At 42.1% G+C, this 23,549-nt stretch overlaps 1 protein-coding gene across 6 annotated transcripts in view; it reads right to left on the bottom strand.

Moving 5' to 3' along the window:
* The window catches only part of rpap2 (RNA polymerase II associated protein 2), a 158,117-nt gene that overhangs the window by 81,368 nt on the left and 53,200 nt on the right, over positions 1-23,549 (bottom strand). For all 6 annotated transcript variants that reach the window (XM_068036774.1, XM_068036775.1, XM_068036777.1 and 3 more), the window contains exons 7-9: positions 20,050-21,085; positions 17,546-17,640; positions 15,451-15,531 (exon numbers count right to left, since the gene is read on the bottom strand). In XM_068036774.1, coding sequence (XP_067892875.1) covers positions 15,451-15,531; positions 17,546-17,640; positions 20,050-21,085 — 1,212 coding nt within the window. The remainder of the gene's footprint in view (positions 1-15,450; positions 15,532-17,545; positions 17,641-20,049; positions 21,086-23,549) is intronic.

Raw genomic sequence — 23,549 nt, 5'->3', positions numbered from 1 at the left:
GATCTAATGCAGGTGGGAAGTATACAGCAAATGGCAGAACCCTTAGGAGTATTGACAGGCAGAGAGATCTGGGCGTACAGGTCCACAGGTCACTGAAAGTGGCAACACAGGTGGATAAGGTAGTCAAGAAGGCTGAAGGCAAGCATGCCATCATCGGTCGGGGCATAGAGTATAAAAATAGGCAAGTCATGCTGCAGCTGTACAGAACTTTAGTTAGGCCACACTTAGAATATTGCGTGCAATTCTGGTCGCCACACTACCAGAAGGACATGGAGGCTTTGGAGAGGGTACAGAAGAGGTTTACCAGGATGTTGCCTGGTCTGGAGGGCATTAGCTATGAGGAGAGGTTGGATAAACTCGGATTGTTTTCACTGGAACGACAGAGGTGGAGGGGCGACATGATAGAGGTTTACAAAGTTATGAGCAGCATGGACAGAGTGGATAGTCAGAAGCTTTTTCCCAGGGTGGAAGAGTCAGTTACTAAGGGACATAGGTTTAAGGTGAGAGGGGCAAAGTTTAGAGGGGATGTGCGATGCAAGTTCTTTACACAGAGGGTGGTGAGTGCCTGGAACCTGCTGCCGGGGGAGATGGTGGAAGCAGGTACGATAATGACGTTTAAGAGGCATCTTGACAAATACATGAATAGGATGGGAATAGAGGGATACGGTCCCCGGAAGTGCATCAAGATCGGCGCAGGCTTGGAGGGCCGAATGGCCTGTTCCTGTGCTGTACTGTTCTTTGTACAGTGCAGAAGAGGCCCTTCAGCCCATCGAGTCTGCACCGATGCATTAAAACACCTGACCTGTCTACCTAATCCCATTTGCCAGCACTTGGCCCATAGCCTTGAATGTTATAACGTGCCAAGTGCTCATCCAGGTACTTTTTAAAGGATGTGAGGCAACCTGCCTCTACCACCCTCCCAGGCAGGGCATTCCAGACGGTCACCACCCTCTGGGTAAAAAAGTTCTTCCTCAAATCTCCCTTAAACCTCACCTTAAACTTGTGACCCATCGTAACTGACCCTTCAACTAAGGGGAACAGCTGCTCCCTATCCACCCTGTCCCTGCCCCTCATAATCTTGGACACCTCGACCAGGTCACCCCTCAGTCTTCTCTGCTCCAGTGAAGACAACCCAAGCCTATCCAACCTCTCTTCATAGCTTAAATGTTCCATCCCAGGCAACATCCTGCTGAATCGCCTCTGCACCCCCTCCAATGCAATCACATCCTTCCTATAATGTGGCGACCAGAATTGCACACAGTACTCCAGCTGTGGCCTTACCAAAGTTCTGAACAACTCCAACATGACCTCCTTGCTTTTGTAATCTTTGTCTTGATTGATAAAAGGCAAGTGTCCCATATGCCTTTTTAACCACCCTATTAACCTGCCCTTCTGCCTTCAGAGATCTATGGACAAACACGCCAAGGTCCCTTTGTTCCTCGGCACTGAGAATCCAAGAATACAAAATCCAGTAGGTACATATATTAAAACTTTTGAATCTTCTTGGTTTGTGTCACAATTGGATTTCGAGCTACTTCCATGACATTTGGGTGTCACTTTTAAGCTTCAAGGTTTATATACTTAACACTCAGTCCTCCTAAACATGGATGTTACTATGCACAACACGCTTTATTTTCCTTCCCTACATCTGAGAACTGTCCCGCTACTGACATTGAGGTTCAAAAGCTGCTTTACAGCCCTGGACAGATATAAACTCCGTCCAAACCCTCTCCCACCAAAGACCCAGCTGCTGCTGATCTTCTGTCCTAGCCTAAAAGCCTTCTCCATCAACTCAGCGCCTGGCCAGACCCTTTCCCCACAAAGAACCTGACATCTACCACCCCTGCTTAAAATAAGTATATGAGAAGAGCGAGACAGATTGGAAAAGCAGAGGGAATAAAGTGTACAAAGAGGGGGAACTCATTCACTGAATTTTTCTTCTTCCACTTTAGGAGGACCACAACACTCTTGTTTGTACCTGTCCAGATTTCAGGGACAACTGCTGCTCTTTCTCAAGCACTTGTTAACGGAAAAATGGAGTCAGGTGGATTAAGCTCTAAACCACCACACACCGAGATTGTGGGTACTAACAATGGGTGCAAAAATGCAATCTGCACCTATTGTCATCACTCCTAGTGCAGCTGTAACATCAGTCACCTGCAAATAAATATCCCTCTACACTGCATCAATTTGACTTAATTCCAACTTAATCAGCTACCAACAGTAGAACAGCTGTATTTCCCATATCAGCATATTTTATGATTCATCAAAATACCAAACCATAGTCAGATCTCATACCAACAAACTTGACTGCAGGTATTGGAAGGAGAAAGATTTCCATACAATTGATGTCAGGAAGCCTCTGTGTATACATAACTAATTGAACAAATTATTCTTTAACAACTTGCATAGAAAGTATTGAATACTTGGGAGTCTAAAATAGGCAGCAATCTGACTGAGGTTTGAAAACATTAAGAGTGAAAGTGATCTAAACGCTAAAAATAAGTTATAGCCTTCCAGCCGAACACTCATTTTTGAAAAAAATACAACATTTATGGAGTATTTTATTCAGTTTTGGGTCATTTTGCATTATCTCAGTATGGATGCTGAGTCTTAATATTGATGCAGGAAGCCAACACTGAATGGTGACCTACTCAAGAGTAATGACTGGAAGATTACAAAGAAAGAAAACAGCAGTTAATTAAAAGGAAATAAACATGGACAGCGTATAATTTAGAGATACAAACAACTAGATTTCATTATACATTAAGACCCAGAGAGGAGACAACCGATACGTCCCTACTTTTTTTTTGCATTATTGGTATGATCTTATTAATCCATTATATTAACTTGCATATTCAAAAGATAATTCATAATTAAGATCAACTAGGCACACTATGCCTTTCAGAATTTCATAACATATACACTTGTGTGACTCCTCCCCATCCGTGCCCAACTGGTCATATTCTATGACCCCAGAAGTAACAATGAGAATCCAAGAATATCAAATACAGTATGTACATATATTAAAACTTTGAATCTTTCTGGTTTGGGTCACACTTGAATTTCACACTACTTCTATGATATTTGGTGTTTTTGTCTGAAATCTCAATCAAAATGATCAGTTGGTCCCAGGCCTATTCTGAGGCTCTACTGGTAGAGATCAAGCCAGATGGATGATGGAATCATCTTGACGGGCTGTTCAATTCTAACATCCTAGCTAATCTGCCATGAGATACAATGGAAGAGACAGCTTAAATTCACCTGGGGTAACTATGCAAAATACCAGTGAAAGCATCTGTGCTCTGCAGGATCCATTATTGATCACAACATGGGGAAGCTTTATTCTTCTATATAAACTAAGGGATGCAGCTCTCTGTGTCAATTAACTGAACCTCTTTTTAAAATCGACTGGCAGCAACCTAACACCCAGTACTTTGCTATCAAGACGCAGTTCACAAACCAAGCAGTGTGAGGAGTTGGTTGACTTGTTCAAGTACACCTATATAGGTCTGTTGGTGCATTATCACCAGGATGTTCAATGACTATGCAGTCAAGCTTCTCCAAACAAAAATCTTTTGCTCAGTCACCAGTCCCCAGTCCCAAAGCAACCACCTGTCATGTTGCAGTCATCTTTTAGTGACTGTATTAAAAAGAGTACTAAAAGCATACAACCTGCAGGTGTGGTGCATTTATGTACGCAGGAGCAGACAAAGGTCAATCACTTTTAAAGCAAGCTGCACCTCAGGGCCAGATCCTCAGATGAACAAAGCTTCCAGTGCAGGGACAAGGACAAAATCATCAGCAACAGTGGTCCATTAATACTAGACTTCGGCTATGGTTAAATGTAATAATATTAAAGTTGTTACCTGAAGAAAAAGCCAACATTTCTGTAAGGGAAGTGAAGGCCCTCAGGAGACACAAGTGCTTAATGGGATGATAATAGTACGAGTGCCATGTAGTAAGCAGAATGTCATCACAAAATTCCATTACCTATCACTTTAACTGTCTGGTTAAGATAATTACTCAACATTGGGGAAAATGTCAAAACCCAAACTCGCTTTCTTCAGTTCTCGTTTCATAAATGTTTTGAAACTCATGATGTGAAGCAATACAGAATGCTAAAACAAGGTTGCTAATTTTCAGGAAATTAAAACTCATTCATAGAATGATAGAGCACAGACCATTCAGCCCATCATGAAACAAGGCATACTTTGAAAAAAGTATCCAATTAATTCTACCCCCCTGCTCTATCTCATAACCCTAACTCCCTTTTGAAAATTATAGAATTTGCTTATATATTATGTATAATTTTAGATCTCATGATATTGCTCATGGCAATTCAGATGTTTTGAAGGCCTTAATCTGTTGCATATTATATGGTAGAACACTTGTACATACGAACATACGAATTAGCAGCAGACGTAGGCCATTCGACCCCTTCAGCCTGCTCCGCCATTTAATAAGATCATGGCTGATCTGTTTGTGTCTCGAATTCCACACGCTTATCTACCCCCCGATAAGTTTTGATTCCCTTGCCTAACAAGCATCTATCTACTTCCACCTTAAAAATATTCAATGCCTCTTTCTATACCTTAAACTTTCCATGATTCTATGACCCTGCCTCCACCACCTTCTGAGGCAGAGAGTTCCAAAGTCGCACAACCCTCAGAAAAAGATTTCTCCTCATCTCTGTTCTAAAAGGGTGACCCCTAATTTTAAAACAGTGCCCCCTAGTTCTGGACTCACTGACAAGAGGAAACATCCTTTCCACATCCACCTTGTCAAGACCGTTCAGGATCTAATATACTTCAATCAAGTCTCCCCTCACTCTTCTAAACTGCAGTGAAAATAAGCCCAGTCTGTCCAACCTTTCCTGATAAGACGGCCCACTCACTCCACGTATCAATCTAGTAAACCTCCTCTGAACCTGTTAGTAAGGCCGGGTGGTGCCCTTTAAAACTATAAGTCTAATCGTTAAGTAATTATTCAGGTGATTCAGAGTTCAATTGTTGCTTGGTTAAGAAATTTGAAGATTGGAATGGAAGTTAGTTTCAGACTGCAGTTGCAAAGCGCAGTTTTAAGATAGTTTCATAACCGAAACTGTCACGCACATCAAAGATGTGACGACACAACATGCAAGGAATAACTCTGAAGAGTTATGAAAAAACAGGCTTGGTCTTTAAAAAATTAACCTTTATTTTTAAAAAAAAGCAAGCGGTCCAAAATGGCCACCAAAGCAAAGGGGATTAACCTTTTGTCTATTCAAATAGTCTGAATGACAAAAGACAAATCTTCAAAGCCAAAGGTGATAATGAAACGCATTTCACACTTATCATAAAAACTTCCAGAATTGAATAACTTCTTATAAAACAAAGGAGGGATGAACTAGCCATGTCCTGGGCCAATGTGCAATCACCATGGGTAAGAAACCAGAATGTCTCCTAACTGGAGGTAAGTGACAGTTTTACCTTTCAAAAAAAAAGTGAGACAGAGAGAGACTGACCTAGAAGGTGAAGCTACGTGTAAATGCTGGCATTCCAGAAAGGACATGCCCTGCTGGAAAAAATGTAACATCTACATCATACAGCAGAGAGTGCTAGAAGTGACCCACCATCTTCAACAGACCTTCAATCAAGAGAGAAATCTACAATCATCAAAGGCCTGCAACCCTCTATAACTCATCTCAAGAGAATTCAACAGGTTTATCGTAACCCTTCTCCCCCTGCTGTGTGTGTGTTTGTGTATGGTGTGTGTATGTGTTTGTGCACGTGAATATAAAAGTGAATGCAGTTGCGACAATTTCAGGATAAGGTATATTGATCAATAACAATTGACTGTTTTTAAAAACCTATAAGAAAACCTGTCGCTGTCTGGTTATTTGAAAAATAAAACACAAAGGGGCTAAACTCTGAACAGAAATACACTTGCTTCTGTCAGGTGGGGAGTTGAACAGTTAGGACCACCGTCACACTACGTGGCTGTAACAGCAACAAAATTTGATATCTGTATGCACATGGGCGTACTATTTTTAATATGAACAGATTTTCCATGACATCATTCATGGCAAGTCAGATAATACTCTCTTTAGGACTACAATATATCATGTAATGCAAAATGGTATACTACTGCAAAGGTTGAACTATCCTTCAAAGCCACAAATTCTAATTTTATTTTAATAAGCATTGGGCAACGTCAGAGTTTAATTGCTCACCCGACTTCTGGTTGCAACCCTGAGAACTTAAGAATAGGAGCCCCATGAGCCTGCTCTGCCATTCAAAAGGATAATCGCTGATCTTTAACCTGAACTCCACTTTCCCTTCCAATCCCAAATCCCTTAGAATCCAAAAATCTAATGATCTCATGGGAAAATATCATGGGAAAATACTGAAGTGTAGAGGAAGTGAGGGACCTTGGAGTGAATGTCCACAGATCCCTGAAGGTAGCAAGACAGGTCGATAAGGTGGTTAAGAAGGCATATGGAATCCTTTCCTTTATTAGCCGAGGTATAGAATATAAGAGCAGGGAGGTTATGCTGGAACATTGATTAGGCCACAACTTGAGTACTGTGTGCAGTTCTATCACCTATTACAGAAAGGATGTAATTGCAATAGAGAGGGTACAAAGGAGATTTATGAGGATGTTGCCAGGACTAGAAAAATGCAGCTATGAGGAAAGATTGGACAGGCTGAGGTTGTTCTCCTTGGAGCAGAGAAGGCCGAGGGGAGATCTGATTGAAATGTACAAAATTTTGAGGGGCCTGGATAGAGTGGAGGTGAAAGGCCTATTCACTATGGCAGCTGCAGTACAATGTGGATAAATGTGAAGTTATCCACTTTGGTGGCAAAAACAGAAAGGCAGATTATCTGAACGGCAACAGATTGGGAAAGGGGGAGGTGCAGCGAGACCTGGGTGTTCTTGTGCACCTGTCGCTGAAAGTAAGCATGCAGGTGCAGCAGGCAGTTAAGACGGCAAATGGTATGTTGGCCTTCCTAGCAAGAGGATTCGAATACAGGAACAAGGAGGTCTTGCTGCAATTATACAAGGCCTTGGTGACACCACATCTGGAGTATCGTACGCAGTTTTAGTCTCCATATCCGAGAAAGGATGTTCTTGCTATGGAGGGAGTGCAGCGAAGGTTCACCAGACTGATTCCTGGGATGGCAGGACTGATGTTTAGAAGAATGAGAGGGGATCTCATAGAAACCTACAAAATGCTAACAGGACTGGACAGACTAGATGCAGGAAGGATGTTCCCGATATCTAAAAAAAGGACATACTTCTTTTTAAAAAGGAGCTTTAAAAAGGTTTCTGCCAGATTGTTGCCAAAGTGTTTGTGCAGTGAAGTTTCTCCAAATAAAAACCTTTTGCTCAGTCACCAGTATCAGCAAAACCATAGAATCACAGACATTTACAGCATGGAAGGAGGCCATTTGGCCCATCATGTCCACACTGGCTGACATGGAGCCATCCAGCCTAACCCGACTTTCCAGTTCTTGGTCCATAGTCTTGTAGGTTACAGCACTTCAAGTGCATACCCAAGTACTTTTTAAATGTTATGAGGGTTTCGGCCTCTACCACCCTTTCAGGCAGTGAGTTCCTGTTCTCCACTACTCTCTGGGTGAAAAGATTTACCCTCGAACCCCCTCTAAACCTTCTACCTCTTAACTTAAATCTAATTTTACGCTGGGCGGACGGGAGCCGGACTCAGACATAAAAGTCGATGCCGATCCCGCTCCCGCCCAGCCTGGGGATCTGTCCCGTATTTTACGGATTCCCAGGCTTTAATTGGCACGAGGCAGGACTTCTGTCCACTTGAGGTAGGAGGTCCCGCCTCAGTGAGCTGCCGGCCAATCAGCGGGCCGGCAGCTCTTAGTCTCAGCAACGCCACTGGGAGTGGTGGCCACTGCTAAGACTGCAGGCCAGCCGACCGAGGAGGACGCAATGGAATCGGGACAGAAGGTAAGTGCGGGCAGCCTCACCAGGGGAATTGGTCGTGCCCTGGGGAGGCTAGGGTGCTCGTTTGGGGGGAGGGGGGGCATCCTGGTTCCCGGGGTTGAGGTGGGAAGTGGAGGCGTCCCTCAATCGGGCACCCTGTGCTTGATTGCCAGACCACTCCCCCACCACCCCCCACCGGGTGCGGAAAGGCCTACAGCTGTAGCTGGGCAGCCTTTCACGTCCCTGGCACACCGTTAAGTGGCCACTTAAGGGTCTTGATTGGCATCGGGCGGGCCGGCTCGCACCCCCCCCCCACCGGACCAATGTAAAGTTGGTCAGAGGAGGAATCGGGGCGATGAGGCCTCCCGAAGCCTGCCGCTCAATTTTACGCTGCCCCCACGCCACCATTTGACCCACTGGGGCTGCGTAAAATTCCGGCCTATATCTCTACCCATTAGTTGGCCTCTCTTCCACCACTGACAGTGAATATGATGAAATTCTCACTCATGAAAATAGCACTTAAAGACTTTCACCAGCGTCATCAGACCCACTTCCCGCAAAGAATGAGGCATATTAACTGTGTCATATGAACACTGATTTTTAAACTGTTGCTAGAGTGAGGAAATGACGTATTTGAAGATCAGCAGACACTGGATTGGTAGGATATTTGCATTCTAAGAGACACTGCTTGTGGAGACAAAGGACTATTCCCTGCTCCAATTAACCCAAATGGATTTTGATCATCAGACATTGAAGGCATAAGGAAGCACAGTCCAGAGACTGCTAAGGTAATCCAATCCACAAACCGCAGGAGAGACTGTTCCAAATAAGGAGTCACGTGATTAGTCACATGATAAGGTTCCCCATAGTAGGCTGATGGAGAAAGTGAAGGCGCATGGGGTCCAAGGTGTACTAGCTAGATGGATAAAGAACTGGCTGGGCAACAGGAGACAGAGAGTAGCAGTGGAAGGGAGTTTCTCAAAATGGAGACGTGTGACCAGTGGTGTTCCACAGGGATCCGTGCTGGGACCACTGTTGTTTGTGATATACATAAATGATTTGGAGGAAAGTATAGGTGGTCTGATTAGCAAGTTTGCAGACGACACTAAGATTGGTGGAGTAGCAGATAGTGAAGGGGACTGTCAGAGAATACAGCAGAATATAGATAGACTGGAGAGTTGGGCAGAGAAATGGCAGATGGAGTTCAATCAGGGCAAATGCGAGGTGATGCATTTTGGAAGATCCAATTCAAGAGTGAACTATACAGTAAATGGAAAAGTCCTGGGGAAAATTGATGTACAGAGAGATTTGGGTGTTCAGGTCCATTGTTCCCTGAAGGTGGCAACGCAGGTCAATAGAGTGGTCAAGAAGGCACACGGCATGCTTTCCTTCATCGGACGGGGTATTGAGTACAAGAGTTGGCAGGTCATGTTACAGTTGTATAGGACTTTGGTTCGGCCACATTTGGAATACTGCATGCAGTTCTGGTCGCCACATTACCAAAAGGATGTGGATGCTTTGGAGAGGGTGCAGAGGAGGTTCACCAGGATGTTGCCTGGTATGGAGGGCGCTAGCTATGAAGAGAGGTTGAGTAGATTAGGATTATTTTCATTAGAAAGACGGAGGTTGAGGGGGGACCTGATTGAGGTGTATAAAATCATGAGAGGTATAGACAGGTTGGATAGCAAGAAGCTTTTTCCCCCAGAGTGGGGGATTCAATTACTAGGGGTCACGAGTTCAAAGTGAAAGGGGAAAAGTTTAGGGGGGATATGAGTGGAAAGTTCTTTAGGCAGAGGGTGGTGGGTGCCTGGAACGCGTTGCCAGCGGATGTGGTAGACGCGGGCACGATAGCGTCTTTTAAGATGTATCTAGACAGATACATGAATGCGCAGGAAGTAAAGAGATACAGACCCTTAGAAAATAGGCGTCATGTTTAGATACAGGATCTGGATCGGCGCAGGCTTGGAGGGCCGAAGGGCCTGTTCCTGTGCTGTAATTTTCTTTGTTCTTTGTTATTAACCTGCTGGGCAACCTGGGGTTTTTTTTGAATTGTGCCACAGAGAAAGCCCCAGAAGGGAGAGTGCAACTGAATCTGAAACAAGTCTCTCGCTTTCTTCCCAAGCCACCGGACCCACGGAAGACATGTAAACCTCAAGAGAGAAAAGACTCCTACATCGGATCAAGTTACAGCATGAACTGGGCTCCAACGAACTGCAAGACTTACCGGCAACCAAACACTACACATTGAACTTAAAAGGACTGTAACTACCAGAAATTGCCTCAAACTTTTCCCCTTTATTCCTACTACTTTTTCTGTCTCTATCTGCGTGTGTTTATTGCTAGCGTGGTCGCTTCGCACATTGGTAGTCATTAACCAGATTAGAGTTTAAGATTAATAAACTTCTACCTTTCTTGTTTAAATCTAAGGAAACCAGTTTGATTTCTTTGCCTTACAATTGCAGCAGCGAACAAGGATTCACGAAGGGGGAGCTAAAAACAAGTGTTTTAAAATGAAACCCTGTTATGGTTAAACTAGGCAAAGGCTGAGAGTGAACCCCCTAGACCTCTTCTAACCTGGTCATAACACTAATCACACCTGGATTGGAGGGAAATTCCAAGTAAGACACTGTTCACAGGCCTCCAGAACTTTGGAGCTGGAAGGAACAGAAATCATGAGGGAATAATGATCTAGAGGTGTATACAATCCTATTCCTTCATTACAACAGTGACTACACTTCAAAGGTACATCATTGGCTGTAAAGTGCTTTGGGACATCTTGAGGTTGTGAAAGGCAATATATAAATGCACATCTTTGTCTTTTTCAATAAAAAATAGCACGCTAAATATAACAGGAAAATGTTATAGAAAGTGTTACGGACAGGAACTGCTGCCTACACAAATATAAAATGTACTTTGTGTACACACACACATCCCATGTGCTGTTGCAAAGTCAAACTACATGATGTTTTTATGTCATCTTTGTATTGACATTCCTCTGGTCGTTTCTTCTGTCCTGCTTCTCTCTGCATATTTCTTTGCATTCATCCCTCTGCTTCTGTTCTTTCTTTTTAAGTGGGAGGTGGTTTGTGTTGTGATGGAGTGTCGTACTGGAGATTATCTATTCCGTTGCCACTGCTGCTTCCATATGTCCTAGTCTACCTGGCCAAACATCCTTTAAAGGTTCCCCCCTGCCCTAGCCCTCAGCTTGCATCTTTCTCTAGTTTTTCTCCCATTGTCCCTCATGCCATCTGTGAGCTCATCATGTCCAGGGACTCACCTCCTGCTCCCTCAATCCTATTCCAATTACACTGCTGACCATCCAACTTCCCAGCTGGGTGGGACTGCACTAACCTGGTTCCACTCTTATCTATCCAAACGTAGCCAAAGAGTCACCTTCCCACTCCTGCATCACTACCTCTGGAGTCCATCAAGGATCCATTCTTGGTCTACTCTTATTTCTTATCTACATTTCTTGGCGACATCATCCGAAAACAGAATGCAAGGTTCCACATGTACGCTGACGACACCCAGCTCTACTTCACTACCACCTCTCGTGACCCCTCTATTGTCTTTGAATTATCACGTTGCTTCGCCAACTTCCAGTACTAGATAAGCTGAAATTTTCTCCAATTAAATATTGGGAAGACTGAAGTCATTGTCTTCGGTCCCTGCCACAAACTCTGTTCCCCAGTTACCAATTCCATCCCTCTCCCGGGCAACATAACCAGAGCGTTCACAACCTTTTTTTGTTATTCGTTCATGGGATGTGGCCATCACTGGTTAGGCCAGAAATTACTGCCCATCCCTAATTGCCCTTGAACTGAGTGGCCATTTCAGAGTCAACCACATTGCTGTGGGTCTGGAGTCACATGTAGGCCAGGCCAGGTGAGGATGGCAGATTTCCTTCCCTAAAAGACATTAATGAACCAGATGGGTTTTTACAACAATCGACAATGGTTGCATGGTCACCATTAGACTAGCTTTTTACTTCCAGATTTTTATTAATTGAATTCAAATTAAACCATCTGCCATGGTGGGATTTGAACCATCAAATACTTGAATTCAATTTCTATCTCTTGACTCTAATCATAGACTAAACTTTTAAAATCGTGAATTAGTGACTTAATTTAATCAAATTCAGTACTATGGCTGTTTTCCAGCTGCAGCCCTCGATCTCTGCTAACTCAGGAGAATAACTCAACATCTCACTTTTTCATAACAACTGCTAACAGGCATCTGGAGATTTTCCATGAAGATTCGTTGCTGTACATGGGTCGCTAGGGTATCTAGAGTCCATTTTTCAGCAGCAGAACTTAAAAACTGTTAACTGAAAGGAGTGGAAATCTGTATGCTTCTTCTCAAAGCAGTGAAGAAAATTGCTACTGCTGAATTCATCTGGTGCTTTTTTATTTTTTGTTTAACAAGTGCATCAAACCATGGAAATTATTTTCTACCAAACTGGCAAATGCTTTTTTCTGAATAAAAATGGTTGTTGCTGTTAATTATCTTACTTTTTACACATAGTATTCAGTTGAACACTGGCTCAAACGAACTACAATGTTCTAAAAAGGTGGTGTTTTTAAAACATTTACATCTAAAACGTTTCCTTAAAGAACTTGGTCAACTACACTGGAAATCGTGAAGACGGTGAATTGTTAATTTACAAATACGGTAGCTACAACAGGCCAGAGGCTAGATATTCTTTGGCGAGTAACTCGCCTCCTGACTTCCTAAAGTCTGTCCACCATCTACAAGTCAAGAATGTGATGCAATACTCTCCACTTGCCTGGATGAGTGTAGCTCCTAAAGCAGCTCAACACCATCCAGGATAAAGTAGCCCACTTGATTGGCATGCATTCTCCACTTCAAATATTCACTCCCTCCATCACTGTTGCAATGTGGCTGCAGTATGTAACACCTACAAAATGCACTGCAACAACTCACCAAGGCTTCTTCGACAGCACCTTCTACACCCATGAACTCTACACCTAGAAGGATAAGGGCAGCAGGCACATGGGAACACAACCACTTGCAAGTTCCCCTCTAAGTCATGCACCACATTGATTTGGAAATATCACCGTTAGGTCAGAATGCTGGAACTCACTACCTAGCAGCACAAAGGGTGCACCAACATCACACTGACTGTTCAAGGTGGCAGCTCCCCACCACCTTCAAGGGCAATTAAGGATGGGCAATAAATGTTGGCTGTGCCAGGAATGCCCATGTCCCATAAATGAATTGAAAAAGGTTTGAAGTTGGTACCAAAAAATGGGATTGTTAATGCACTAGTTCCATTGTTAACAGTATATAAACTAGGAAACAACATTATTAAACTAAAAACACACTAATGTGCACAACTGATTGACATGGCTTCCTGAAATTAAATCCAGTCAATTCATTAGACATTCTTGTACTACAAACTATATTTTCTGTTTTCATGGCCTAAGAGCAAATGGATTGGTATGAGTAAATTATTTTTCACACAGAAAGTGATCGACACTTGGAATGGACTTGCCGCAGGAATGGAGGCGGCAAAAATGGCTACATTTAAGAAATAGTGTTATGCCGCAATGGTAGGGTGGGGGAAGCAACCCCCAAGTGCTTCTGGATGGAAGAACTAATATGAGCCAAATGGCTTTCCTAATCTTCAATTATCTTGTGATCACTTCAAGGATGCATGAGTGCATATGTCTGCACACAGATAGAGAGGTATGCAAAGACACAAACACATATAATTAGTAAATTTGTTGCTATATTTTACAAATTCTCATAATTAAGCCAAGACATCTTTCCCCAAAAGCAAGTCCAATGAAATACACTGAATAATTTTGTTACACAAATAGACATGTTAACAGTTTCTATTTTGGAGATAGAAATTGTTCCTTAGAGTTAATTACTATAATTACTTCTGTAATTCTTACACTCCCAGAATCCTCTAAGATTAATTCCTTTAACAACACAATAAAACAGCACCTTCAATGTAGAAAAAAAAATCCCAAGGTGCTTCACAGAAGCTTAATCAGATAAAAACAGACAGCCACAAAAGATTATTAGATAGGTGACAAAAAACTTGGTGGGTTCTAAGGAGCATTTTAAAGTGTAAGGAGATAGAGAGGCCGAAAGCTTTAGGGAAGAAATATGACTTATACGGCTGAAAGAATTGTCACAAATGGTGAGACAAAGGGACAGGGAGAATGCAGGATTCATTCAGGGTGGTAGTACTGAAGAGATGTCATCGAGAGAAGCGATAGTATGAAGGGATTTGAACATGAGGATAAAAAATTCAAATTCAAGACAGTGGGGGGCCAGGAGTTGATGCAAGTCAGCGAGCACAGGGCTGATAGGTGAGCAAAACTTGGTGTGGGATATGATATGGACAGCAGAAATTTTTCGGATCTGAAGTTTAAGGACAGTGGAGGATGGAAGGCCATGAGAGTATTGGTAGTGGAGTCTGGAGGTGACAAATGCATAAGAACATAATAAATAAGAGAAGAGTAGGTTATTCAGCCCTTCGAGCCTGCTCTGCCATTCAATGAGATCATGGCTGATCTTCTGCTTCAACACCATTTTCCTGCAGTGTCCCCGTAACCCTTGATGTTTTTAATATGCAGAAATCTATTGATCTCAGTCTTGAACATACTGAACGACTGAGCCGCCACAGCCCTCTGGGGCAGAGAATTCCAAAGATTCACCACCCTCTGAGGTGAAGAAATTCCTCTTCATCTCAATCGTAAATGGTGTGCCCCTTATTCTGAGACTGTGTCCCCTGGTTCTGGACTCCCCAGCCAAGAGAAACATCCTTCCTGCAACAACCTTGTCGAGCCCTGTAAGAATTTTGTATGTTTGAATGAGATCACCTCAGTCTGCTAAACTCCAGAGAACAAAAGGCCCAGTCTATTTAATCTAATTCCTCAGAGGACAATCCTTCCATCCCAGGAATTAGTTTGGTGAACCTTCGTTGCACTCCCTCTATGGCAAGTATATCTTTCCTTAGGTAAGGAGAGTATGGATAGTATTTTGAAGCAGATATAACAAGAAAGGGATGTAGATGGGCAATACAAGGAGGTGGAAGTCGGCAATCTTTAATGGAGAGGACATGGGGTAGGAAACTCAGCTCAGGCTCAAATAGGATACCGAGGTTGAAAGTCTAGTTTAACCTGAGGCAGTGGCCGTGGAGGGGGTGGGTAATGGAATAGACAAAAGTAAGGAGTCTGTGGTAGGGGTCAAAGACAATTGCTTCAATCTCAGCAAGAAAGAAGCCCATGAACTCCTTGCTTTTATTTGTAGAGGGGAGGGTGGAGGTGACAGGAGAGGAATCTAAGGAGACGACTGGTAGTGAAGAAAAGGTGAAGGCTTTCCACAATGTTCCAGGAGTAGTGAGTGGTTTTGGCAGGGGAAAGCAATGCCCATGCTTGATGTGATCCAGTCAGATCTGACAATGGCTGGTGAGAGACAGACAGATACAAAAATATAAATATACGTGCGTGTGTGTGTGTAAGTTAAATCACTTACCTGAACGTTTTTACAAGATTACTTAGTTCAGAAGATATATCCGACATTCCAAGTTGAAGAGGTCCCAATAACTCAGGTAAACTAGGAATGAAAAATATATTAAGCTTTTATAATTGCTATCGAATTCTTTGACTATTCGCGTTGGAAGATCCAGGATAATGTAGCTGATTTTATTATAGTACATGGCACTTCATTTCTATTTTTGGAAGGATATCCACAACCCTGTCTACGCAATCCACTTCAAACAAAAAGAATATCAATGTTCTCTGACATATTTGCTACTTCAAAACTTATGTCTAATTTCAAACTGGCAAGCAAAGTTGCAAAATTAATGAAATCTTCATTTCCATTACTGCCTGTTCAGTTTGCAAAGTGGCCAACCTGCAGTCATAGAATCTAAACTTCCACTCTACAATTTTCAGTCATTTCCAGACTGTGGCTAAATCCAGGCAACCAAAGAAAAAATTCAGCTTTGAATGCAAGAACTTGCTTTCTTATTTGCAGTATGTGGTAACTCAATCTTATTGAGAATTCACAAAGTAATGCAGCCTGAAAGAATTTGTAAATGCTCCTTTGAAGCACCTTGGACGTTTTATTGCATTAAAAGGTGCTATACAAACAAGTTGTTGTTGTTGAAAGTAACATTAAAAGAGAACACAAGCCGCTGCTTTTTGGTTACTACATAGAGACTGAAAGAATGAGGAGAGAGCGAGACCATCAGAACAAATATTAGGGTTGCTTTTGCTTTGGGCACAATCTGCGCCCAAAATTGTACCCATTTTGAAAATGGAGTTTCTGCTCAATGCATTTGCATATGGACGAATGCAAAATTTGCCATGGACCAGCGCAATTGGGTTGCATATTAAAACTTAACTGTTTTAAATTAGATTTTAAAAATATTTAGTGATATATTTAAGAGCAGTAAAACTAGGTGCAATTTGAGTAATACAGCTGAAAATTGGTTTATCATAAAGAAATAAGCATTGTTAACCACAGTGCCAATTCTAAACCTGAATAACCAAATTTTAAATGTCTGAAAATGACAGAATATACAGCAGCAAATTTCCTAGTTATATGGTGTACAGTAGTCAGTTTTAATAAATTTAAAAAAATTACATCCAGAAGCTTTTAAGACGTTCCTGTTAGTGTCCTTGTACCCACCCACCCCCCAAAAAAGCTCAATTTTTAGAGCTTCCTCAAAGGCCTGCAAACACCACAATTAGCGGAAACTTCCAATGAAGATTAATTTATCTTAGGGTGTGGCCAGTTTTGTGGGCAGGGCCTGTTTCTAATGCAATATTTTTTAAGCTAGCACAAAAGATTGTGGAAACATGAATTACTCTGAACGCAACTTGCTTGGGAAAAAAGTGCTTAAAATTTCCTGATCTTTTGCGCCAGTTATCCTGATTTCTGCCTAAATATGCTGGAAAAAAAAGCAGGAACAAGTGGAAACTCCAGGTGATTCAGTTTTTATACTGAAGAAAATCAGGAATTTCAGGAGTGTGTTTAGGCAAAAATAAACTTGAAAGTTAGTACCTGTTGCAGGAAAGATCTGTTTAAGATCAACACTGATAGAAGCCTACTTGCTCGCTGAAAATAGTGCGTGACATAGGGTACATCAGAAAAATCTCAGACAATAAACAGAAGGCCTTTTTGCTGAAATAAGCTATTCATTCTTCCCTATCTACTTGTATAAAATATAATGTAAACTTTTATTAAATAGCATATTTACGCATTTTATGCATGTCATTTATACTGACACATAAAATGTACAATAATGTGTTATGTCCCTGTGAAAACACCACCCAGTCAAGTGACGCAATGCCACCCTGAAAAATTAAATATTCAAACTCGAATAGAAAACTCACGGGATTTTCAAATGTCATTCACTAATGTATTTGCATTAACATGCATCCTGCTGTGTAGCTTTTCCCCCTCCCCCCAAAAAAGTAATTTGCCAAGCATACAAGATTAGAACATGAACTTGAAAGTAATCTATAGTAACTATGTTAACTTATAAAAGTTAACAAGGAGTAAAGAGACCATGGAATCTAGGTGGACGTTCATAAATATCTATTAATATTATTACACTTACACTTTTTGAAGTCTATCCAGAACAATCCGTTTGCGGATTTGGTGCTGTGCGGCAGAATCTACCAATGGAAGAACTGGATCCTCCTCTTCATTTCCCTAAATTCCACATAAAAATACAACTTAGTCTAATTTAAGCGGTGAAGTAACTTATTCTGATGTTTGGGCAACACAGTGGGTTAACACTCCCTTTCGCCTTTGGAACCAGAGTTCAAATCCAGTCTAGATAAATGGAATGAATAAAAAAAACTATGAATTTTATCTCCCACTTTTTATGGATACCTATTCATAATTATACCAATGTTTAAGAGTCTGCAGGAAGGTAGAACTCAAAATTAGGCTTGGATTTTCAGCTCAAAAGTCAGGTGAAATTTGTTCCGATCAAATGTGTGTTATTGGGTGACAAATAGAAACAAAAAACTTTTGGATTTAATCATCAACTTTTGAACTTTTAAAAATTCTTTCGGGATGTGGGTATCACTGGCAAGGCCATAATTTATTGCCCATCCCCAACTGCCCTTGACAACTGACTGGCTTGCGAAGCCACTTCAGAGGGCAGTTAAGGGTCAACTACATTGCTGTGGGTCTGAAGTCACATGTAGGCCAGACCAAGTAAGGACGGCAGATTTCCTTCCCAAAAGGACATCAGTGAACGAGAAGGGTTTTTACAACAATCGATGATAGTTGCATGGCACCATTACTGAGACTAGCTCTCAATTCCAGATTTTATTTTAATTAACTGAATTTAAATTCCACCAGCTGCCATGGTGGGATTTGAACCTGTGCCCCTAGGGCATTAGCCTGGGCATCTGGATTACTAGTCCAGTGGCATTGCCACAATGCCACCATCTCATCATAAATCCATAAACACAAGTATCTTCATAAATTACAGCATTAAAGAGAGTTCACTCACATCATTAACTGTTTGGCATAGGAAGCACTTCACTTTCTCTGCTTAATGAGACAGATGATTTAAAGTAACCATCTGGTAGTAGTTCCTCACACCAAGCAAAGAAAGCATTTGCACCACATAAGAATATTTCTTGGTTTTTGGAGTTGTGTTTAACCCTACATTTGTAGTTCATTTTTTTGGGGTGGGGGGGATGCAAATTTTGTGTTGTAATCCTTGTGCTTAACTCTAAATTCAGAACACTCACCTATAAATAGGTTTTGAGGTACCAGGGCGGGAGGAGGGGGTTATGAAACATTAATTTTCATTTGAAGTGTCACACAAATTAGTCAATCAGATATTTAGTTCTAGATGTATGGATCATGTTTCCTGTGGCCAAACAGAAGAAACCTAACTTTAAAGTTAGACAAGGAAAAATTGTTCCCATTAACAAATGGTACAAGGACTAGGGGACACAGATTGAAAGTTTTAGGCAAAAGATGCCAGGGGAATGAGGAAGCATGTTTTTTTAATGCAGCGGGTGATAACGACCTGGAACTTTCTAGGTCATTATCAGTGGAAGCAGAGACAATCACTGACTTCAAGAGGAAGTTGGATGGTCACCTGAGAGAAATAGGCATGCAGGGCTACAGGGACCGGGACCGACTGCATTGCTACATGGAGCAAAGGCATGGACTCATGGGATGAATGTGCCATAAATGAATATGATTCTATAAAGTTCATATACCAACAGCTGATGAAAAGACAGGGCAGCACTTACTCTAAGAATCAAATGTTTAATCAAATAATTTCTTTAACAATGAGCCCAATTATTTCTGTTTGATAGGAAATTTTTATACAGAAATTATCCATCTTAAGCTTTACAGTTGATTTCTCCCTTTGTCAGCCAGTTTAGGGAGTAGCTGAGCCGATCAGATCGGTAAGGTTTCAGGATTGATGCCTGATTTTGATGGGAGTTACCTGATCTCATGCAAGGCAACAGTAGGTGTTCTACAATTAATTTCAGAATCTCTACGTATGGAGGGGGAAAAAAGGCCAATTTTTACCCTCAATAACTATATACAGTGACCCTTGCTGAAAGTATGCGCGCATGTCAATTCTGGATGGTTTTAAAGCTAGTCTGTCATGCCCTCTATAGTTAAAACACAAAATAATGCTCACCTGAGGGAAATAGCAAAGTTTACTTGTAGAACTGTACCCCAACAAGGAGTGAATATGGCAAGGGAAAGGGGGAGAAAATGGTGAGAAAACTAAAATATAACTGAGCATTAGATAGAATCTTTTTAACCACCAGATGACATTGAACTACTCCCAAACCAAAACGCTAGGACAACAAATTAGGCTGCTGCAAGTAGTTACCAGATTTATTTCTAGCCAGCCCCTTCTAGTCAAAAAGATTGTAATGGGGAAGTCACTAGAGATGACATAAAATCAAAAGTTACAAAAAACCTCAACAAACCAGCCAAACACCAAAATATGGCAAACCTTTCAATGTGGGTCATTAAAAGTCACTCATGGGTGCCGAGAATGATTTCAGGCTACGTTATTCCATGAGTTTACTCAGAAAAATATTACAATGTTTAGAGTGTACGACTTACATAATCTATGGATGGATGATTTTCTTCACAATTGCTTTCAACATCCTCAGGCAAAACGTACTGCCCTTTATAAAACTCTCTGACCTTCAGATGAAGAAATTCGGATTCCTGCTTTATTTGTTCAAAATTTGGTAATGGTCTAGCATTGGCCTCTGAACTTCCAACTTGGACACACTTGGTCAAGCCATTTTTATGGTTTCCAGCGTTTTCATTAGGGTTGGTGATTTCAACTACTTCCAGACTGTCCAAGTCATCTTCATCAAGTTCTTCTTGCTCAGTTAGGTAAGATGTTTGACTTGGCCAATTAGTTGGTGCTTTTGTATATTTTAAATTGGAACCATAAAGAAATCTTAATGTTTCTTCTGTATTCCATTCATTTAGTGTTTGTCTTAGTAATTCTAGCACACTACTTTCAACACGGGAAACACTAACTACTGAAGCACATCTACCTGAACTACAATAGCTTGATTGTTTTGATTTTACAATTAGCATCTTCAGTGATGCAGCACCCTTCTTGCTCAGACCCTGTGTTGTAAAGTTTTTATCTGGAACAATCTTGTCATTGTTTTTTAATACTGTCAATGAAGTCGTTAGAGACAGGTTTTGCTCTGATGTCAGAGAGCACTTTTGCTTTGCTGCAAAGGTCAATTGTTCAGTTTCTGCACTTTGGGACAACCTTGGACTTATTGTCTCAGTATTGTTAAAATGGCATTTCTTCAATTGTTGTCCAACATTTTCTGCTTCATGATCCATTTCTGTACATTTTGATATTGGTACTACTTTCTTAGGTTTTGTAGCCATGCCTTGCAGTTGTTCTTTGAACAGTTTCTGCTCCATAGTTTTTAAACTACACTTTTCTCCGAGAAGGATGGTGGAAACAAACTCTTGGTCTGAGTCACTGCTATTGCTTTCACTTGAAGAGCTAGACACATGCCGATCTTCCATAAAGGGAGGATCATCAACATCTGAAAGTTGGATGCTTGAACTTTGAAATTTCACTTCCTCTCCAGTGCAAGCTCGACAAGACAAGGATAAACTACATAAAACAATGGCAGAAAAAAATTAGATTCAAACTGACACCACAGAAACAATTATTTTCTGGTCATACTTTAGTAGTCAGATATCATAAAATTACAAAGTTATTAGCTTGTGCTTAAAATAGGTTGGACAAACTGCTCTGGGTATAGTATCTTATAATGAGTCTATTCTTGATCTCGCTCCCCAACTGGTTTAAAAATCTCCATGTTTATTCAGGTCTGCAAATGCTGCCCAATTTTTGTTAGAGGTCTTGCAGCAAATCCTTGCTTGATTCCACAAGTGGTTTACATATATTTTGGAAAATTTAGCTGGTTCATTGTCTATCTGGGCTAGTAGCTTCCCTTAAGATGCGGAGGAATTCTTACCAGAGAGTAACATACCGATCGCACTCCTGGTTATAGTCCTGTCCCCATAAGGCCTGGAGCATGGAAATGGAGGAAGAAAGTTGCTCACAGCTGCCACAGTTGAGCCTTCTTGGCTTCTGTCGAAAAACAGCAGCCAGAGGCCTCCAAAAAGCAACTTGCATACAAAGGGTGCCTTTAATGTAGTAAAACACCCTAAGGCACTTCACAGGAGCAGTCAAACAAAATCTGACACTGAGCCACATTAAGTCAGAGGACCAAAAGTTTAGTCACAGAGGTAGGTTTTAAGGAGCACCCCAAAAAGAGCAGAGAGAGAGGTAGAGGTGAATTCCAGAGATTAGGGCCTTGGCAGCTGAAGACATGGCCACCAATGGTGTAGCAATTAAAATTGAGTTTTTAAAATTATTCGTTCATGAGATATGGGCGTTGCTGGCCAGGCCAGCATTTATTGCCCATCCCTAATTGCCCTTGAGAAGGTGGCGGTGAGCTGCCTTCTTGAACCGTTGCAGTGCTTGCCATGCAGTTACATCCACAGTGCTGTTAGGAAGGGAGTTCCAGGATTTTGACCCAGTAACAGTGAAGGAACGGCGATATAGTTCCAAGTCAGGATGGTGCGTGGCTCGGAGGGGAGCTTGCAGGTGGTGGTGTTGCCATGCATCTGCTGCCCTTGTCCTTCTAGGTGGTAGAAGTCGCAGGTTTGGAAGGTGCTGTCGAAGGAGCCTTGGTGAGTTGCTGTAGTGCATCTTGTAGATGGTACACACTGCTGCCACTGTGCGTCTGTGGTAGAGGGAGTGAATGTTGAAGGTGGTACATGGGGTGTCAATCAAGCAGGCTGCTTTGTCTTGGTGTTGAGCTTCTTAAATGTTGTTGCAGCTGCATCCAACCAGGCAAATGGACAGCATTCCATCACACTCCTAACTTGTGCCTTGTAGATGGTGGGCAAACACTGGGGAGCAAGGAGGTGAGTTACCTGCCGCAGAATTCCCAGCCTCTGACCTGCTCTTGTAGCCACAGCATTTATGTGGTTGGTCCAGTTCAGCTTCTGGTCAATATTAACCCCCAGGATGTTGATAGTGGGGTATTCAGTGATGGCAATGCCACTGAATGTTAACAGGAGCTGGTCAGATTCGCTCTTATTTGAGATGGTCATTGCCTGGCACTCGTGTGGTGTGAATTAGATTAGAGATACAGCACTGAAACAGGCCCTTCGGCCCATCGAGTCTGTGCCGAACATCAACCACCCATTTATACTAATCCTACACTAATCCCATATTCCTACCAAACATCCCCACCTGTCCCTATATTTCCCTACCACCTACCTGTACTAGTGACAATTTATAATGGACAATTTACCCATCAACCTGCAAGTCTTTTGGCTTGTGGGAGGAAACCGGAGCACCCGGAGAAAATCCACGCAGACACAGGGAGAACTTGCAAACTCTACACAGGCAGTACCCGGAATCGAACCCGGGTCCCTGGAGCTGTGAGGCTGCGGTGCTAACCACTGCGCCACTGTGCCGCCCAAATGTTACTTGCCACTTATCAGCCCAAACCTGGATGTTGTCTAGGTCTTGCTGCATATGGGCATGGGTGCTTCAGTATTTGAGGAGTCATGAATGGTGCTGAACATTGTGCAATCAGCGAACATCTCCTCTTCTGACCTTATGATGGAAGGAAGGTCATTGATGAAGCCGCTGAAGATGGTTGGGCCTTGGACACGAGGCGCCAGAATTGGAGGAGCGAAAATATCTCAGAGGGTGGTACAGCTGGAGGAGGTTACAAGATGAGAAAACAAGGATAAGAATTTAAAACCTCCCTGTGAACAAGAGAGATTGCCTGTGAGTACTACATTATTCCTAACAGTCCCTAGTGAGATGCATGAAACATCAGTCCAATGCTGACCGCTCTCGGAATGTTTAAAATAAAATAACCACAACAAGGCATTCAAGGCACTGAAGTGGAGTTTGCTCATTAATACGCTGAGACTGAAGTAGGACCAGGGCAAATAGCCTCTGGAGAAAAACCCAGGTGAAAAGCCTAGACTGCTTGTGTGTGAAGCAACAGGAAGAAAATGCATATTGGCTGCCGTTTTTCCCTATA

Source organism: Heterodontus francisci, chromosome 8 (genome assembly GCF_036365525.1).
Source record: "Heterodontus francisci isolate sHetFra1 chromosome 8, sHetFra1.hap1, whole genome shotgun sequence".
Taxonomy (NCBI): domain Eukaryota; kingdom Metazoa; phylum Chordata; class Chondrichthyes; order Heterodontiformes; family Heterodontidae; genus Heterodontus; species Heterodontus francisci.
This window is presented reverse-complemented; position numbering and strand designations above follow the sequence as displayed.